The sequence below is a fragment of the Homalodisca vitripennis genome, chromosome 3 (assembly GCF_021130785.1).
Source record: "Homalodisca vitripennis isolate AUS2020 chromosome 3, UT_GWSS_2.1, whole genome shotgun sequence".
NCBI lineage: Eukaryota > Metazoa > Arthropoda > Insecta > Hemiptera > Cicadellidae > Homalodisca > Homalodisca vitripennis.
The window spans coordinates 56,981,647-57,000,104 of NC_060209.1; the positions used below are offsets into that span (position 1 = coordinate 56,981,647).

At 29.1% G+C, this 18,458-nt stretch overlaps 1 protein-coding gene across 1 annotated transcript in view; it reads right to left on the minus strand.

The window, feature by feature from the left end:
• LOC124358208 (multidrug resistance-associated protein 1-like) overlaps positions 1–18,458 on the minus strand; it is a 105,802-nt gene that overhangs the window by 41,065 nt on the left and 46,279 nt on the right. Inside the window, exons 4-13 of the mRNA XM_046810500.1 lie at positions 17,795–17,932; positions 17,347–17,469; positions 14,838–15,025; positions 11,698–11,877; positions 9,726–9,900; positions 8,927–9,095; positions 6,255–6,406; positions 3,807–3,944; positions 2,699–2,845; positions 376–460 (exon numbers count right to left, since the gene is read on the minus strand). Coding sequence (XP_046666456.1) covers positions 376–460; positions 2,699–2,845; positions 3,807–3,944; positions 6,255–6,406; positions 8,927–9,095; positions 9,726–9,900; positions 11,698–11,877; positions 14,838–15,025; positions 17,347–17,469; positions 17,795–17,932 — 1,495 coding nt within the window. The remainder of the gene's footprint in view (positions 1–375; positions 461–2,698; positions 2,846–3,806; positions 3,945–6,254; positions 6,407–8,926; positions 9,096–9,725; positions 9,901–11,697; positions 11,878–14,837; positions 15,026–17,346; positions 17,470–17,794; positions 17,933–18,458) is intronic.

The window sequence follows — 18,458 nt, forward strand, 5'->3', positions numbered from 1 at the left end:
TCAAAACAGATTAAAATCTAACTATCTTTTGCATAGATTTGTTGCTCTGTGACCAATCTAAACCACACAAAATCTTATTGATGTATATTTGTTTTTATAATTATGTTTAGTTCAGTTCAAAGATTGTTTGATCCTGTTTTAGTGGATAGTATTTAGATTGTATTCAAATTTTATTCCTAAATTTATATAAAGTAAAAAAAGGAAAGTAAAGAAAATAACTTATTTTAACAGGGCTAAGAAGCCGTCTTTAACACTTAACCTAGGTTATATGGCGTTCTTTTTATTTCTAAAACCAATTTGTGTCATAGATATCTACAAGTTTTACTATGAATGAGTAAAACTGATTCAACGTAGCTATATATTTGTAAAACTTACGTTCTGTGTTGTCGTGTGTAACAGAGTGTGGATCTAACTCTTCATTATTTAAAAATTTATTAATTCTTTTCATAGAAACAGCTGTCTGTAACAAAAGTATGTTTTATTAAAGAAAACAATAGATAAAAGTATTATTAAAAAAACTTATACTAATATGATAAAAGTTTAACAAGTCATGAACTGAAATTTGTTTTGTGAAGAAAAGTGACACAAATTTATGGATAATGGATAGGTGTTCCATAATAATACACAACTAATACTGTAAAAGTTTGTTTACACTATTAATTTAGAAACATTTATATAATAAATGTTCAAAACATGTTTTCAGTTGATTTTTTTGTTTTATGGAAACATTTAAAAATAGTTTTAAATATCAAAATTACACCTTTGCATGACAAGAATTAAATTTTCATAAAATGTAAAACTTATACAGATAAAAAATCGTGGCTGTCAATTCAATTTAGTAACAAATTTGTATGAAACTATAGGTTTTATGAATACAAAATATATTAGAAACCATTGTAAGGTTTCTAAGAATAATCAGAAACCCAATAAGGTTCAAACAATGTAACAAGGATTAACTGATTAATCCAAGATTAATACTAAAAAGATTATTATTGCAATACCAAAAGCAATCTTCAAAATTCTGACTATCACCTTTCATTATTCTGATTAAATCATTCAGATATTTTTAGTAAACAGGGTATACTTTTCGTTTATTTCTCTTCTATAATAAACCATGAAAGTAGTTTATAGTTCATTATTCTATAGTAATAAATATACTATTTGCATATTAAAATAACTTTTGAGGTGAAAGACTTTTAAAAAAATATGCAGACATATATTTATGAAAGTTTAATACAAATTAATGGCACTAATGAAACTCACAAAAATAAAGTACAGGAAGTAACCACAAATAAAATATTGTTATATTGAAATGCTGAAGATGGAGCTTGTATTGGCTACTTATTAACTTATTTACATTCAAACAACCAATATTTAAAACTTTTATTTTGTGAGGCCTTTCAATAGCTATCGAAAATGATTAAATTTTTATATCCATTAGATACTGTTACTAAGTAAATGGTATTTAAATCTATATTATGATTGATTTCTGGTGATTGAAAACCGTGAGCCCATACACAAACAAATGTAAGGTGTTAAATTTTATACTAGGGTGGTGATCTGATGAGATATTTATTATATAGATATTTGAAACTATTCAATATATTTTATCTTGGTTTTATGGACCGTTAAGTCCAATAAATTAATGGATTTACTTTGAGAGTAAAATGTAAGATACTATATATATAGCTACTGACGTATCTATCTGTTAAATATTTTAAGTTATTTCTATTTTTTATTAAACACACCGATTGTGTTGTCCACTTGATGGTAGTAAAATATATTTCTCTACTATTGGTTATTTTAGTCTAATTTAACGTACGAAACTGCAGCAAACATGTCAAACACAAAGACACAAGTCAAGGGCTTGATAAGAACAATAATGAGGACACTTCCTGGGTCAGTCATGGCTTGACCTTCATATGGGTGTGGGAGTTTTTATGTTTTTAATTTATTGATGAAATACTATTACAACCTGTGGAATGATGACTATAGTTAATTAGCATAAAACGTGATTTTCCTTGCAGTAATGGTAAAATTAAACTGATTTAAATGTTACATACATGATTGGTAACTAAAAATTACAGAAAAACTTACCTTCATAGATTAAAAAACTAAGGCGGTATAAACCATGATTAAGTTTCACATATTATAAAAGTAACAATATAATAAGGCAGATTCTCTGTAGTTTACAAATAAATGTATTTGTATTCAACTTATAAATTAGACACATAAAAATCAAACAGTCGATTCTGTTTTTTTTAATAATTCTAGTTATTGTTAACCGAAAATCAAGATCCAACCTTGCTTAACTTGTGAAATTGTAAAGAAAGAAATTTGGAAAATATTTACGAAATGCAGTTTGTATAATATTTTATTATGATATTGGCAATCAAATAATGACAATGAAAATGGTTGCAGCAGTTTTAAACAACAGACTTTTTGGATCAAAACATGGTTTTGAATTACAAATTTTAAAGTTAACACTTTATAGTTTGTAAAGAATCTAGGTATATTAAGTACATGTTTGAAAAACAAGTCAAATTTACTAAACGTTTGTCTTTCTGTTTAGTTACTCAGCTTGAAGATTTAACTTAATTATTAGTCTTTTAACAAGTTACGAGTTCTCACACATCTCTAACTTGTTAAAAGGAAACAAACTTGAAAAAGTGATAATAATATAGCAATGTAATCTCACCAACACAAGGCTGTTCATGACTTGAGGAAGCATAGCCAAGGGAAACCTCAGGATGTTGAACAGTGACAAAGACACAAAGGCTGTCTGAGCATCTAGAATGTTGTGATCATCGTAAAGCACAAAAAAGGCAAATGATGCAAGAGCTACCTGTAAAAAAAAATTGAATACATTTTAGTTTAAAAAAATAGAACAGTAAAGATAGATTGTCTTCAACAGGAGCTTCCAAACTACGCCCTGTAAGTTTGTTTCAAAAGGCTCGCTGCTGGTTAGCAAAGATTAATTTCCGTTAATAGCAAAGTATCATTCAATTTTAGTATTATGAGTGGTAATATTTTAATAAAGTTTTAAAGTCAAAGCTTACTGGCCTATTGGTTTCAATTAACTTTAGAGTTTTTGACTTCTCTACAAAATGATTTCAGTTTTTTCAGTTTACCTATCAAAGATGATTACAAAAACAAAAGGACAAGAGGACAACTCTCTGCAAGATAGTTTAAGAGATTTTATTATTGTCTAGGGAGGGATGATGGATTGTAGATTTTTAGAAGGCTATACATATGAGGGATTTTTGAATGGTGAAAACTTAATCTGGATCTTAATTAATTTGAGAAATGTTCTTTGTGTTGCCTTAGAGTGTTTGCTAACTTGTTCAAAGGCACCAGTTGAGCTTGTATTTACAATTTTGTATATTTGTCATAATTTAAAGTTTTTGTCATCTTTCCTTTATAAACTAAAGAGTAATGTAATAGTGTCCTGTTTTATACCTAGCGTATTTTACCTTTCAGCCCCAGAATCCTATCTCTACAAGTAGACGTTTTAATTAATTACACAAGTAATACAACCACCACCATTAATTAATACACAATCTCCTAGCTAGGTAGCTGAGTTTAGGAGATAGAAAGGACTTGTATAGTCCTAACTTTGTCTTAAGAAAGACGCATTCACTTATATTCACTTATACATTGTCAATGGCAAACACTCTTGACAAATGTATGTAAGTTTCTAATCTGCAATCAGTCTTGGTTGTTCTAATCAATTAATTTCTTGAACAGAAACATTATTCTAAAAAACTAGATATAATATAGAAATATGCATATAACCAAAGTGTTACCAGGTATGGTGTCATGCTGAACACAAATATGCTGCAAGTGTTGTAGTATACAGCTGTTTTCAGAACATTTATCTCTTTTTGTCTAATATTGGTGATCTTTTGCTCAAAGCTAGGCTCCCAAGCATACAACTTCAATACCTATAAAAAACACAGAAATACTTATAAAAACAGCAAAATTAAAATTAATTTGTAGGGTTGAATTCAAAAAGTGCAAGTTATTCTTACAGAATAAATTTAAATTCTATTGTTTATTAATATTTAAGTTCTTTTGATCTACTGCTCTTATAAAACTTTGTTGAAATTAAATTAAATGAGAAAAATTGTTGAAATGTTACAAGAACTTCATTCCATCAACATTCCATCTTAATAGCAAAGAGTGTGTATTAATATTATAAAGAGTATTTTTGAACTCTCTGGACAGGTTTTGTGGTATTGAGACAAACATATTTTAGAACATGATCATGGATCTCTAGTGCTTATGTTCACATCTATATGTGTATTTTTGTGTTTACTTTATAATTTACAGCATTAACATTTTGCAAGACTGTTAGCCTAATAAATACCTGACTGTGTGCAAGAAAGGAAAACTATATTTTTTACAGTTTTTTAAATGGTGTCGGTATACATTTTAAAATTAAAAATCTTAAAATCAGCATATAAAAAAAAACTATAAGACAATTTTAAAGACAAATCCAACACTTTATTTCAACTTCTAGAATCAAGATTAAGCTACATATCAACTTTAACTCTAAATCATTGTAAAACTATAAAAAATATATTTTTTCCACTCCTTGGAGTTTAGTTCTTTTAGGCAAAAAGTCTTAAAAATTACAATGATGTAACTTTAATTGTTTACAAGCTATACATATTTAAGAAAAACACAGAAAGACAAAATAAGCACTCGAGACCCATAATCATAATGTAAAACATGTTTGTTTCAATCCAAGGAACAGTACCATAAAGTCTGTCAAGGGAGTTCAGGCACACCCTGTATATATATTTGGTTGTATCTATTATAAGGAGACTAGTCTCCTTTTTAGCTTTATTCTGTCCATCCCCATTGGTCCCACTGGCGTACACTAGCAACTTATTAGTACAATATAAAGTCTACAGTAATGCTAAAAATGATAGGAACACAGACAGGATTTGTACCTATGCTATCTCTAACTGAAACTCAAAATCCAACACCTTTGATTGTGAAACTACTGGCTTTTAAAAATTACGATTGATATGTACAGGATTGTAATTAATTTTGTCACTTAGTATTTTTATATCATTCAAAAAGAAGCTACAAAACTAGACAAAGGTCGATAAAAGATATTTTAATATCTATTCATAGTACTACAACGTCCTCAGGGGCAACCTATAAGGACTCCGAAGAATATTTTTAATGGGAACGTAGGTTGATCTCTACATCAAATTGAAGGGTCTTAACGATTTAATTATTAAATGTACAATGTCAAAGTCCAATATGTAAAATTACTTATTTCTTTCAGCAAATCATAAATTAACTAATTATATGAATAATAAAACAAAATCTACATGAACTTAACATTCTAGGATATATCCTTAAAATTAAACATTGGATTTATTGCCAAAATGCCTAATTTTTTAGACAAAAACTGCTCTTGTAAATAACAAAAATAGGTCAACATTTCGTTTTATAAACATAAATAATGCAAATAAATGATTACATCATGGTTGGCAGTCTCCTGTTAGTAAAAATATCAAAATTTATAAGAATTTACCTTAAAACATTTTTCTATATTCCCATTAACTGGCTTGTGGACTGTTCCTTCTATATCATGAATATGTTACAATAGAAATTATCATCTAATAACAGTGTATCATCTCAAACATAAAAATAATAAGCTGACCCATGGTCTAATTGAGACTTTTATCAATATAGTATTAAAAAATTGCATCTTTAATATCTGGCATGATTAAAATATAGACTGTTTTTATAACGTTTCAATATTTCAGAAACCTAGATATGTTATAATCTATTTCACAACTGAGTAATTAGCAAACAGGTAAATGAAAAAGGTTTTTTTTAATTGTATATATTATTTCCAAATGCTATATTTTTGTTTGAGAACATAAATGTATTAGTTTTATGAATGTACAAGCTGTATACAATTAGAATTTTAAGTTTTGAAAAAAAAATTACTTTACTAAGTCAGCATGTTTCAAATAAAATATTATTCTAAGTGTTCTTTAATGTTGTTGTAGAGTTGTAATTATGTTTACACAAACAATATAAAACATTTAGTAAACACTACATTTACATGTTCAAACAGTATTATTTTTCTTTCCAAGATGTCATAATTCAATGTGTTATCATGAGCAAACAATACCAACTACAAATACTGTGAAATAACTGCCTTTGATTGATTATTGATGTTTATGAGTACATCAACATCTTAAAACAGTTTAGAGATTTCTCACCTTTATACCTGACAGGACTTCATTCATGATTTTAATGCGTTCGTCTTTGTACTTCATTTGTTTAATCCGCAGTCTCCTATTCTGTCGAACTAGCCATACATTGACAGGAACCATGAGAATCATAACTGCAAGACCAGCCAACACTGCAGGACCTACAACACAGTTACATTTTATTTGCTGAATGTTAGCGAAGCCTATCACTGGAGGGGCTGAAAACATTTCATGTCTGTTCACATGATATCTTGAAAATAAACTGACATATAGACTTTAAATTTGGCATGCTGCTATTTTTATAAAGGATATTGATAAATTACTCAATAAAACGTCACAATTTGTTTGTTAGGTCAAAATAAATAAAAAATTTCATTTAAAGTATCTAAACTAATAGTATAAAACTAGTAGTAAAAGTATATAAACTATCTTGCTTAGTTTACCATTTGTTTGTCTATTTGTTTTTAGGAAAAAAAATATCTCTATGGAATAAATTTAAAAAATGCAAAATGTTTTGGCAAATTAATACCTAATTTTAAAAATAAATAAGTTTAAAATAAATATATTAGGTTTCAAAATGGCGGCCTTACAAAATATTCAAACTTGTAATAGCTAAAAATTTTATATAAATGATATAAAAACCTATTATTGTATGGCTTTCAGTAAAGTAACACTTCACATAAAATTACCCTCTGACCTCTGTCCTTTTTATTTTCAGACATAATAGACTAATGGTTATTCGTTTATTTTCTGTATTGTATTTTATCTGATATCGCATATAGCAAAACTTGAAAAATCTTGATTCTTAGGCTTATGTGGAAAGTATAATGATTATCATCCAGTTTCCAGTTCATACTACTGTGAACAAATAACATATTTTCTGATTTTGTGTGTGTGTGTGTTTAATTTATTGTTTTGTTAGTATAATATTGTAAATGTAATACAACAAACAAATAATACTAAAATCAACAACTCTCTGATTGCAGTGATAGGCATGGACAAGAAATTCCACACGTCACAAAAATAAAACACCCCACTATATTTAAAATTCATAACAAAAACAACAAACAATGCCAGTCTCATCAGCTTTTTACAGAGTGTTGTAACAAAGATTTCATGTATGTTCATTTGAAATAACAACACTCACGGGAGTGCTGCAAAACAGCCGGACAAAAATATATTATTTTGATCAAATATTAAGGTTGAAACAGTTTTGGCAAAGCTTGATAAATAGATTGAGTAACAACAGTATACTATAATAATTTTATAATGTACATCAATCAATTCATTTTTATAACACTATAAAACAACACTCTATCCAGATGATACAATAGTTTCAGCTCAAACAAAAATTTCATCTCAGAGAAAGAAAATAAAACATAATGCTGGAAAAACCAATGATCTGGTTTAGTTTAAAACTAAACATAAATGATACATAAAAAATATGTTTTCTCTAAATGTCCCAAATAAAGAAAACCGCTTAGATCTAATTAAACTAGAATAATCAGATTAAAAGTATATGTCACATAATTTTGCTGTTAAAATATATTATGTGTAATACCAGTTTTAACCTAAGTAATATGATTGTAAATTTATATATGCATGATATGATCTCTAACCAATAGAAATACTGTTTATGCAATATGATTTAGTTTACTTATAATATCACTTATGACCATATTTATGTTTATGTTATCACAATCTATTAATTTTATATACATCCTTAAATCATATTTTTAGGCTTGTGTATCAATACCAACATTAGTTGTCAATTTTATTAAAGTTAGTCTCACACTTAATTCCAACATTCATTATCCATCTTAAAATTTGTAAGGTAATTATGTTAGTATTATAAATAATAATAATAATAATACTAAGTAAGCTGTTGCTATAATATATAGGCACAGATTGGAATTGTATAAAAACAATATAAAATATATGTTAAATAAGTGTTTGATTAAAACACTATTCTACAAGCAGAGAATATCAGAATGTTTCTAAAAAACATAAACCTTACATAATTTTGTGAAGTATGTCCAGGAAGATTCACATAACTCATGATAGAAAACAAAATAAACACACACACACACATATACAAATAAACTCTGGTGCTGCCCACCAATGTTGATAATGAACGAAAAACATTCCTTGAGTTACAGTACGTATCAGATAACGTACACAAATTTCAGATGGTTTGGCCACATATGACAATACAAATTGTAATTTCAAAGAAAAACATCAAAAAGGGTCACCTTTCTGTATTTGGACTGAAATTCTTCCTATATTTTCAAAATCATTCTTCCCATATTTAGACAACAAACTGGAACAGTGGAGCTCCTAAACCCAATGAATACCTCCACTTTACCTTAACCTTTTCACGTCCGTCATTAAATTGTATCATCTATTTCCGCGAAATCATTCATCACACTTCATCCATAAACTTCACAAATCTATCGACAAATAAATTCTACTGATTTAATATTACACATGTTGAGAAAAGAAATTATAATATAAGGTTACATGAAGTAAGTAATTTTCAATTTTAAAGCTATTAAAAATAAGCACCAAAAAGTAAAACAATAAGTGCACTCAAAATGACATCTACTCCATAATCACGACATTCCTCATGTATGGGGTGCTTTTAAAACATTTGTATAGCAACACAATACATAAGGACTTACCGAGCAACTGCCAAAGGAAATAGAGTGCCAGTGTGATCTGGAGAGGAGCCGACCAGACGAGGTTGAGACTCACCATCAGCTGCTGGAAAGCCGATGCGTCCACTGCCATCAAGTTTACCACCTCTCCTAGTGTTGATTGCTTACGGGCAGCATTGGACAGCTTCAGTGACTGAGATACACAGAATACTAGATGTACATATGAAATTTGAATTGATGCATTGCTAGTAAAAAGAGTAAAATACTTTCTAATGATTATGAAAGCATTTGTTGAAGACATGTTATTTTTCCATGATCATAATAAGTTGGATAATAAATATTTTTACCTTCTAATGAACAACAGAACATTGGAACACAATCAAAACAACATTTAAACCTTCAAGTGCGACTAGCACCAATGTACAGGGCTGAAGCAATCATTAAAACATAATAAGTGTTATAGACACATAACGCTCTTTTAATAAAAAACAACATAATAAAACACAGATTAAATGTTTAAAGCCTTATGAACAACAATTTTTAGACACATTTATAGGTACGCACATTAAATCGAATGCAAGACTATTGGAGCTGTGGCTTTTGTATAAAGTATGTAATAGGTATAAACATTATGTATTATATGTGTATAGATTTATACACACTCACAATTATACAGACATTTTTGCGTGAACGTCTATTTTGACTGGAGGCATCACCAACCACATATATTGATGAAACATAAAAATTGAATTTTTTGGATCATTATAATACTTTATGATAAACCATGAATATCGAAGAAAGCAATATTACAACTCTACTTTACCTTCCTATAAATTGCGGAAATTAGAGCCGTGGTTATCCTGATGCCAACAAAGTTCATTGTGAGAAAGTAACGGTTGAGGAGGAACATCTGGACGATTGAGGTGATAAACATAAGTGCAGCATACATACAGCCTTTCCACAGGCTCTCGTCACTCGAGACAAATGAGATCACCAAACTGGGATACAATCAAACCAGTATATTAACCAAAAATTACATTTTTCTAACATATTTAGTATTTTTAACAGAATACAATTACTTATGTGATTGTATCCTGTTAAAATTGTCATGTTCACTTGGAAGTAGTAGGTAGATTTTGTGAGAAATTATATATTTATAATTTATTTTTTATGAGATTTACAAATAATTGATATCTTGAAAACCATTTGAGATACAACAAAAATTGTTTATTACAAAATGTATAGGACATATTATAAGCAATCCAGAAAATCTTTTTTCTCTAGGTCCATAAATAAGGTAGTTTAAAATTTTTTAAGTTTAAACAGCCGCCATAATGGTAAAAATGGTGTACCGAGCTGGCCAATGAACTTAGCTTAGATATTTATAAGATCAATTTTCATACAAGTTTTAACTTGTTTGGGCTGTTTTCCTCAACCTGTGTCTCAAAAGAGGGTGATTTTGATCTCTGGGAGGCAGCTTTGGTGAAGTATTTTTAAGAGGAAATTTTCCTTGTGTGCAACTATGAGAACAATAGATTGATTTAGAAAAACAATTCTAATTAAAACTGAAAATACAGTAGTTATAAGGCGCTGCCAAAAGTGACCCAGTAATAAGCGAAGAAAACATTAAAATGATGAAATTAATAAATTTGTATCAATTTTTGTAGAATGATTTTTTATGCTGAAACTAAGAATGTTTATTTATTTAACCTTTGTTCATACGATGCCAATGACTAAGGAGGTGCAATTAAATAATTCATATGAATAATAAATAAAATTATTAAATAAATATAGTCTAAATTAACTTAAAGCATACTTACCACAGTTTATTGCAGCAAAAATCCAGATACTATATAAAATGTATTTTAAATTCATGCAAAGATAAATAGCCTTTGATGAGCCTGACTCTTTAGAAACACTAATTGAATTGGTTATATTTGTGAAGTTAAAACTTTTGTTTTATATATATATATATAAAATATAAAATATATATATATATATATATATATATATATATATATATATATAAAACGATTACATACACAAATTTTCAAAGATAGGAGATAGGATAAAACATTGAATTTTTTACTATTTACACTAGCTAAAAGCAACAACTAACATGTACACATATGACTAAAGAACACTGAGATAAATAGTTCCATACAGCATCCTGAATGTCTGTGAATAAATGCTAATTCTGATGTTTTCTAATATTGTGTTGCATTTGCTTAAGTAGCTCCTCAACATAACTCTTGCATACCTCGCAATTTTAAAAATTAAAATATTACAATACAATAAGCTTGTTCAGACTTCTGTCCGTACACGTTGTATAAATGTGAGACAATGACAAAATTCTTTCTCTAATATAACTTAATTACATTTGATGCTATGAATTTTAAGAAAATACATATTATATTTACACACAAAACATGAAATATTGAAAGTATTACTTACTAAAGCAGCAACTCATGATTAAACGGTACAGTAAATAAAATTGTATGATATCTTGCTCTTTTAATTTGAATACAATTTTAAATTTATATAGAGAATAAGAGAACATAAAAAAGTATATATATATATTTTCAAAAAAATTACAAGGATTTAACCCTTGCAAGGCATGTAACAATAAACCAACATTGCTCCCTTGGGCTTATCTAGGTTACTAGGAGGCATGCATCATTATAAACAGGAACAAAGTAATTTATTTTTTAAGGTTTGTTCCAAATTATAATAAAACTATTTTATAATTTATACAGTAACAACATTAGTTACCCACGACTTAATTTTCTACTTACTTTAGCAGTTGAGGGTTGATGAAAACGACAATATCCTGAAAAAGTTTTAGGAGTGACCCCATAAGAAATGACGGACCAAATGTCTTGCACAAGGCAGACAGTATGGACGTCTGTGGTCTGACAGTGCGGTAGAAACCAACTTTAGAGGATCGTTTGTCATATGAGACTTTTGGTCGATTCCTGAAATGGTATATATGGTATTACAGACTCAACAAATGAAATGAAGGGTTCAACTTTTTAGTAGATTTAATATATCTAGAATGTGAGATCAATGTCTCGTGTATTATTGTAACAGATTGAAATACTATCAAATGCTTATTTTGAGACATAACATAGATTTAATGACACGTTTAATTATATATTATGCTTGTTTTTTCAATTCTTCAGTACGGGATTGAGTTCTGGAGGTTTTCAACAGATATAGATAACATTTTTAAAATTCAGAAGACATTTTTAAGAATAATGGCATTTTTATCCTGGAAGGCTTTATGTAAGCCTATCTTTAATGAACAAATTGTAACTGTACCAAGCCTAATAATTTTCAAAGTCCTAATAACAGTGCAGTCTAACTACGACAATCTTTGTAGTGAAAATTATAAACGCAATCATAATACTAGGTATAAAACTAATTTTCAATGTCCCAGACATCATCTGAAAGTCGTGGAAAAGACACCATCCTACATGGAGAAAATACTTTTCAGTAAGGTACGATAAACCTTATGGGTTTAGGGAATTAATGTATTCAGGCATATTCCGAGATAACATTAAGGAGTTATTACACAAAAAAACATTACAATGCAAGTGAGTTTTTAAATGAAACTTTTTTTAATTTTAAGCACTGTATTACTATTTGTTAATGTTGATTTTTATATTTTTAAGTAGGGCTACAAGTTGACATAATTGTTTTCCTATGATAAGTCAATTAATACCTTGTTTTATTGCTGTTTTGCGTGTTTCATTGTATTGTATGTTTTGTTGTTTAAATTTACTCATATAAGAGTAGTGTAGCTTATATTTGACAATGTCATCTGTTTTATGGTTGTGAAACGTTTGCGAAAATAAAGATTTCTTTATAAACTAAAGAAGTAAGGTGTATATTTATTTTAATTTTACCTGATTTGAGTAAAATGTTATGATTTGAGGAATAAAATAATGCTACAATTTACCACTCCCAATAATTAAGCCCTTTTCCAGGCAAATTACCGAAGCGTGTTTCTGCTGCTAGTAAGCTGAATTAATTCCGCTCTGCCACTTAGAAACACTATCTCATTTTAACAATTTTATTTAAACAAAACTATTACATGTTACATATTGTTCTCAAGCTTATTAAAGTCGGTGTAATTTGATTGTATTATAAAAAGTTTTAATCTTACAAGAGTTACAGAAATAAAATATAATTTAGCTTTTCATATAAATCTTGTACCTGCCTTCTTTGTAGTGCATAATGACTAAACTAATAGTAAAAGTATAAAAATAATCTCCTCAGTTAACCCTCCTAGTGGTGAATATGTTTATTATGAATGATAGGTGCATTTGGAGTGTTTCGCTGGGGGTTTCTTAAAAATTAATAAAAAATATTAATTTTATTGAAAATACAACATATTATATACCAAAATATTCATAAAAACATAAAGAACGATTTTAAAATAAATAAAACTACCTACCTTTGTACATATTCCTTAAATCTTGCTCAAAAATAAAAAAAACAGTTTTTTGAAAAAAAGAAATTTTTTTACCACAAAAACCACATAGTATAAATCTTACTAGACAAAGATTTGAAGATAGCCAATTTTTTCTAAATTTCATGAAGATAAATAATATATACAGTTTTCGCACAATATTTTACTTGAAAAAACTGTTATGATGGAAATATATGCAGTATGTATGTACATGGAAGGAACCCTTCCATTCACTCTTAGGCACTACTACTATCATGCTTTCTCTTCCTCCCTTGATACTTTGGTCTCCAAAAATGATCCAATTTATGGAAACACTCTCTATGAACACCAGAATTGCATCCTGGACACTAGAATTCTGATCTTCCCCTTTTTTTGTGTGGCCACATACAATACATAGCCGCTCTTGTCTTCCTGGTAAGCGTTGGAGGGAATGGCCTGCGCTAGGATTTGAATTATAATCATCGGGAAAATCGTCTGCACTGATATCACTGTCACTCACATCACTCATTTGTTCTTCTAAAACATTTCTAATATCTTGTGAACGAAATAACACCGATAAAACACGCCGACACAACTCATAGGTTAGCGGCGCGGCGGTTAGCGGCCGCGAGTAAAACACAACGTCGTAACAAATACCAGCTATTTGTTAATTATTCTTTTAACAATTCATCTGGAGACAGATATTGAGGAAAGAGGAGACGTTTCTGTACACAATGCAGTAAATAACGGCCGAATTTAACCGATGATAGCCGAGCAGCGATGACGAATTCGAAGGCATATTTGAACGTCGACGCATCGACCTCTATCATTCATATTAAACAAATGAACGTCGCTAGAGCGGCTTCTATCACTAAGAGGGTTAACGTTAATTATAGTTAGTTGCAAGTAGTTATAGTATTTATGTGTGCTATCAACAAAGTCAGAAGGTATTGGAATAACAATCCACTGCCACACAATGAATGGTGTGATGTATTAAACATTTTATATATTAATCCTAGGTAGCAGCATAACGCAGAATAACATTGAGTAATCAAGGGCAATATTACTATGAATATTATTTTATAACAAGCTAAGAGTACTGCTAAATGATGATATCATAAAGCACAGAGATATAATACACCAGATTATGGTGGTTATCCAGCAGAGGATTGATTATATGGAATCAAAACATTTAAAAATATAACAAATACATGGAATGAACTAATACTGCATCCCTATAGTTGATAAACTTTATTACTTTTAAACTTTAAAACTCATCATTTAATGTAGAGTTATAATTTATATTTTTAATTAAAGAATCAATAAGCTCCATAATCTAAAAAGTGGATTAAAAAATAGGAAATCTCAAATTACTCTCTAAAAGAGAGATTAGTTGATATAACATGATTTGAAAATTATATATGACAAGGTTTACTGTATTTGTTTTAATTTTGTAATAAGAAGTAGTAACCAAATACTTACGTTTTTTCAACTGAGACCACCCAGTTCTTATCAAATCTGGAGACAATAACTTTTGATGTGTTTTCATGGTTGAGTGTAAACATGTCCGAAGCTTCCAGGGGTTTCTTGGCCCCAAGCTTCACTAGAGGAGTGAACCATGAGTATGTGAGCCTCGAGGGCACAGATGCTAAACTTTCTGGACTGGGTCTCTGCAATAAAACAGCCCCAGAATTACACATCATACAGTAACAGAAACCCCCAATAAAGGGACAGTTTGTCTCCACTTACATCAACAACAGCTTTATTTGACTTGTGAATCTTATTGGGTGGCTAAGCTTGAATAGAATGGAAGAGAATATTTAGAACAGTTAATATTTACCATTAAAATATATGTAGTTAAAATAATTAATAACTGTATACATTTTATGATTATGATTTAACTATTTATATTGTTGGTAGTTTCAATGAAATAGCCCAGACAATTACACATCATACAGTAACAGAAACCCCCAATAAAGGGACAGTTTGTCTCCACTTACATCAACAACAGCTTTATTTGACTTGTGAATCTTATTGGGTGGCTAAGCTTGAATAGAATGGAAGAGAATATTGTCAGAACAGTTAATATTTACCAATTATAAATATATGTAGTTAAAATAATTAATAACTGTATACATTTTATGATTATGATTTAACTATTTTATATTGTTGGTAGTTTCAATTAAAAACAGCCCCAGAATTACACATCATACAGTAACAGAAACCCCCAATAAAGGGACAGTTTTGTCCCACTTACATCAACAACAGCATTTATTTGACTTGTGAAATCTTATTGGGTGGCTAAGCTTGAATAGAATAGAAGAGAAAATATTTAGAACAGTTCTAATTATTTACCATTAAAATATATGTAGTTATAATAATTAATAACTGTCAATACATTTTATATGATTATGATTTAACTATTTATATTGTTGGTAGTTTCAATGAATAGCCCAGAATTACACAAAAAAACCACATCATACAGTAACAGAAACCCCAATAAAGGGGACAGTTTGTCTCCACTTACATCAACAACCCAGCTTTAATTGAACGTTGTGAATCTTATTGGGTGGCTAAGCTTGAATAGAATAGAAGAGAATATTTAGAACAGTTAATATTTACCATTAAAAATATATGTAGTTAAAATAATTAATAACTGTATACATTTTATGATTATGATTTAACTATTTATATTGTTGGTAGTCTTCATAATAAATAGCCCAGAATTACACATCATACAGTAACATGAAACCCCCAATAAAGGGACAGTTTGTCTCCACTTACATCAACAACAAGCTTTTTAATTTGACTTGTGATTCTTATTGGGTGGCTAAGCTTGAATAGAATAGAAGAGAATATTTAGAACAGTTAATATTTACCATTAAAATATATGTAGTTCTAAATAATTAATTAACTGTATACATTTTTATGATTTATGATTTAACTATTTATATTGTTGTTAGTTTTCAATAAAACAGCCCCAGAATTACACCATCATACAGTCAGAAACCCCCCAATAAAGGGAACAGTTTGACTTACATCAACAACAGCTTTATTTGACTTAGTGAATCATTCTAAGCTTTGAAAATAGAATAGTAAGAGAATATTTAGAACAGTTAATATTTACCTACAATTAATAAAAATTATGACCGAAGACTATTATATTGTTGGTCGTTTCAATGAAATAGCCCCCAGAATTTGTCCTCCGAAAACTCCTACCACCAGGTTGCAGTTTGTCCTTAAACAGCGACTGACTTTGTGAATCTTATTGGGTGGCTAAGCTTGAATAGAATAGAAGAGAATATTTAGAACAGTTAATATTTACCATTAAAATATATGTAGTTAAAATAATTAATAACTGTATACATTTTATGATTATGATTTAACTATTTATATTGTTGGTAGTTTCAATGAAATAGCCTAATTTTGCGTAAATGATATCGAAGCTTAATGAATATGAAACTGTAACTAAGGAAATTGTCAATCAACCTTCATTAAACTATAGTGTGACATCTAAAATCTCAAGCTCACATGACCATCATCAAAACTGTCATGTAATCTTTCCGGTTGACACCGCATGGAAATATAGCCAACACAATTAAAATATCTCAAAATTTTAATTGAGTTAGTAATACTATAACACTGTGTAAATCTGAAAACTTAGTTGATAGCGTAATATGTTTTATCAGATTTATAAATATCTGAAGTTCATTATTATCGAGCAAGATCAAAATATAATGATAGCAATACATTGATCCCAAATGTGCAGTCAAAACACCATTTGAGCTTAGCTGACGAGCACTGAGGCCTTACATTTTGATAGGTATTGTGTCTAAATTAATTATTTGGACAGTAGTGATCAGCTGTTCCAAGTGGCAACTATGTGCTACTCTGCAATTGGCAATTTCTCAAAGGACTTCTTTGATGGCACTTCATATTCTTAAGTTATACTATAATTCAAACATTTGATATTATAATCATTTGTATTTACCTCTAAGTTGGGGTATTCATTATAAATGGGCGGTTTATCACAGAAGAACTGGAGAATAAGCAAGGCACAATGTAAGGCATACACTGTAATGTTCACAGCGGTCAAATAAATGTCTTCAAAATCCTAGAAAAAAACACATCAATAATAGAAAAAGGTAGACCAGAAAATGGATTACATGAATACAAATTATAGAATTAACTCTGTATTACATTATATAGTGGTTTTCCATAACACAAAATTTAGGTATTAATCTTTTTATCTTAACCTATCTTAATCTTATATTTTTTTTAAATTCAAGAGTTGTGTTTTCATATAAAGTAATACATGTTCTTTCGTATATTTCTACAAAGTAAAAGTATAAAAAATAAACTATACTATATATCTCTGATTATTTTATATAATATTGTATCTACTCTAAGATATTTTTTTAGTTGTACAAGTATCTCACAGAGTTTAAGAAGATCCTGATGTAAGAGTACATCTGAGGTGTCTGACACAGTACTAACAGTAGACTGACAAAGAACAGGAGATAAGACACCTGGACACCCTGTATCTTGTGTAGCAGCACGAGGATCATGATCAGGCTCTGGAACATAAATGAATAATAATACGATAGGCTTCACTAGTACTCAGCCAATTAGGTGTAAATATACAAAACAACTTTATATGAGTTAGTGGTTAGTCATAGTTACTAGTCTAAATAGTTCAATATACTGCAGACTTGGTAATTTAATCAGGGTGGCTTGAATTTGCACTGTTGCCAGTTTGTACAATTTAAAATAAACCCTGAATTGCGTACATTTTTGAGCCAAAAATTTTTATTTTGCCCTGAATTTCTGCTTCCATCTAACAAGTTACAGAGGTAAAAATCAAGGTACTAAAATAAAGCTCCTGCTTATGTCAATATTTAAATCCTGATTTGGTTCTAAACCAGATACAATAATCAAAAAATCTTTGTAGACACTACAAATACTAATATTCTGTGTAATATTTGACATTAATGCCTACTGTTCTTTAACAGACCACGGCAATGTATTCAATCTCGGAGTTTAATAACTGCCATATACAGCCAGTGTCAGATGTGTAAATCTTTTTAAACACTAGGAAGGCCT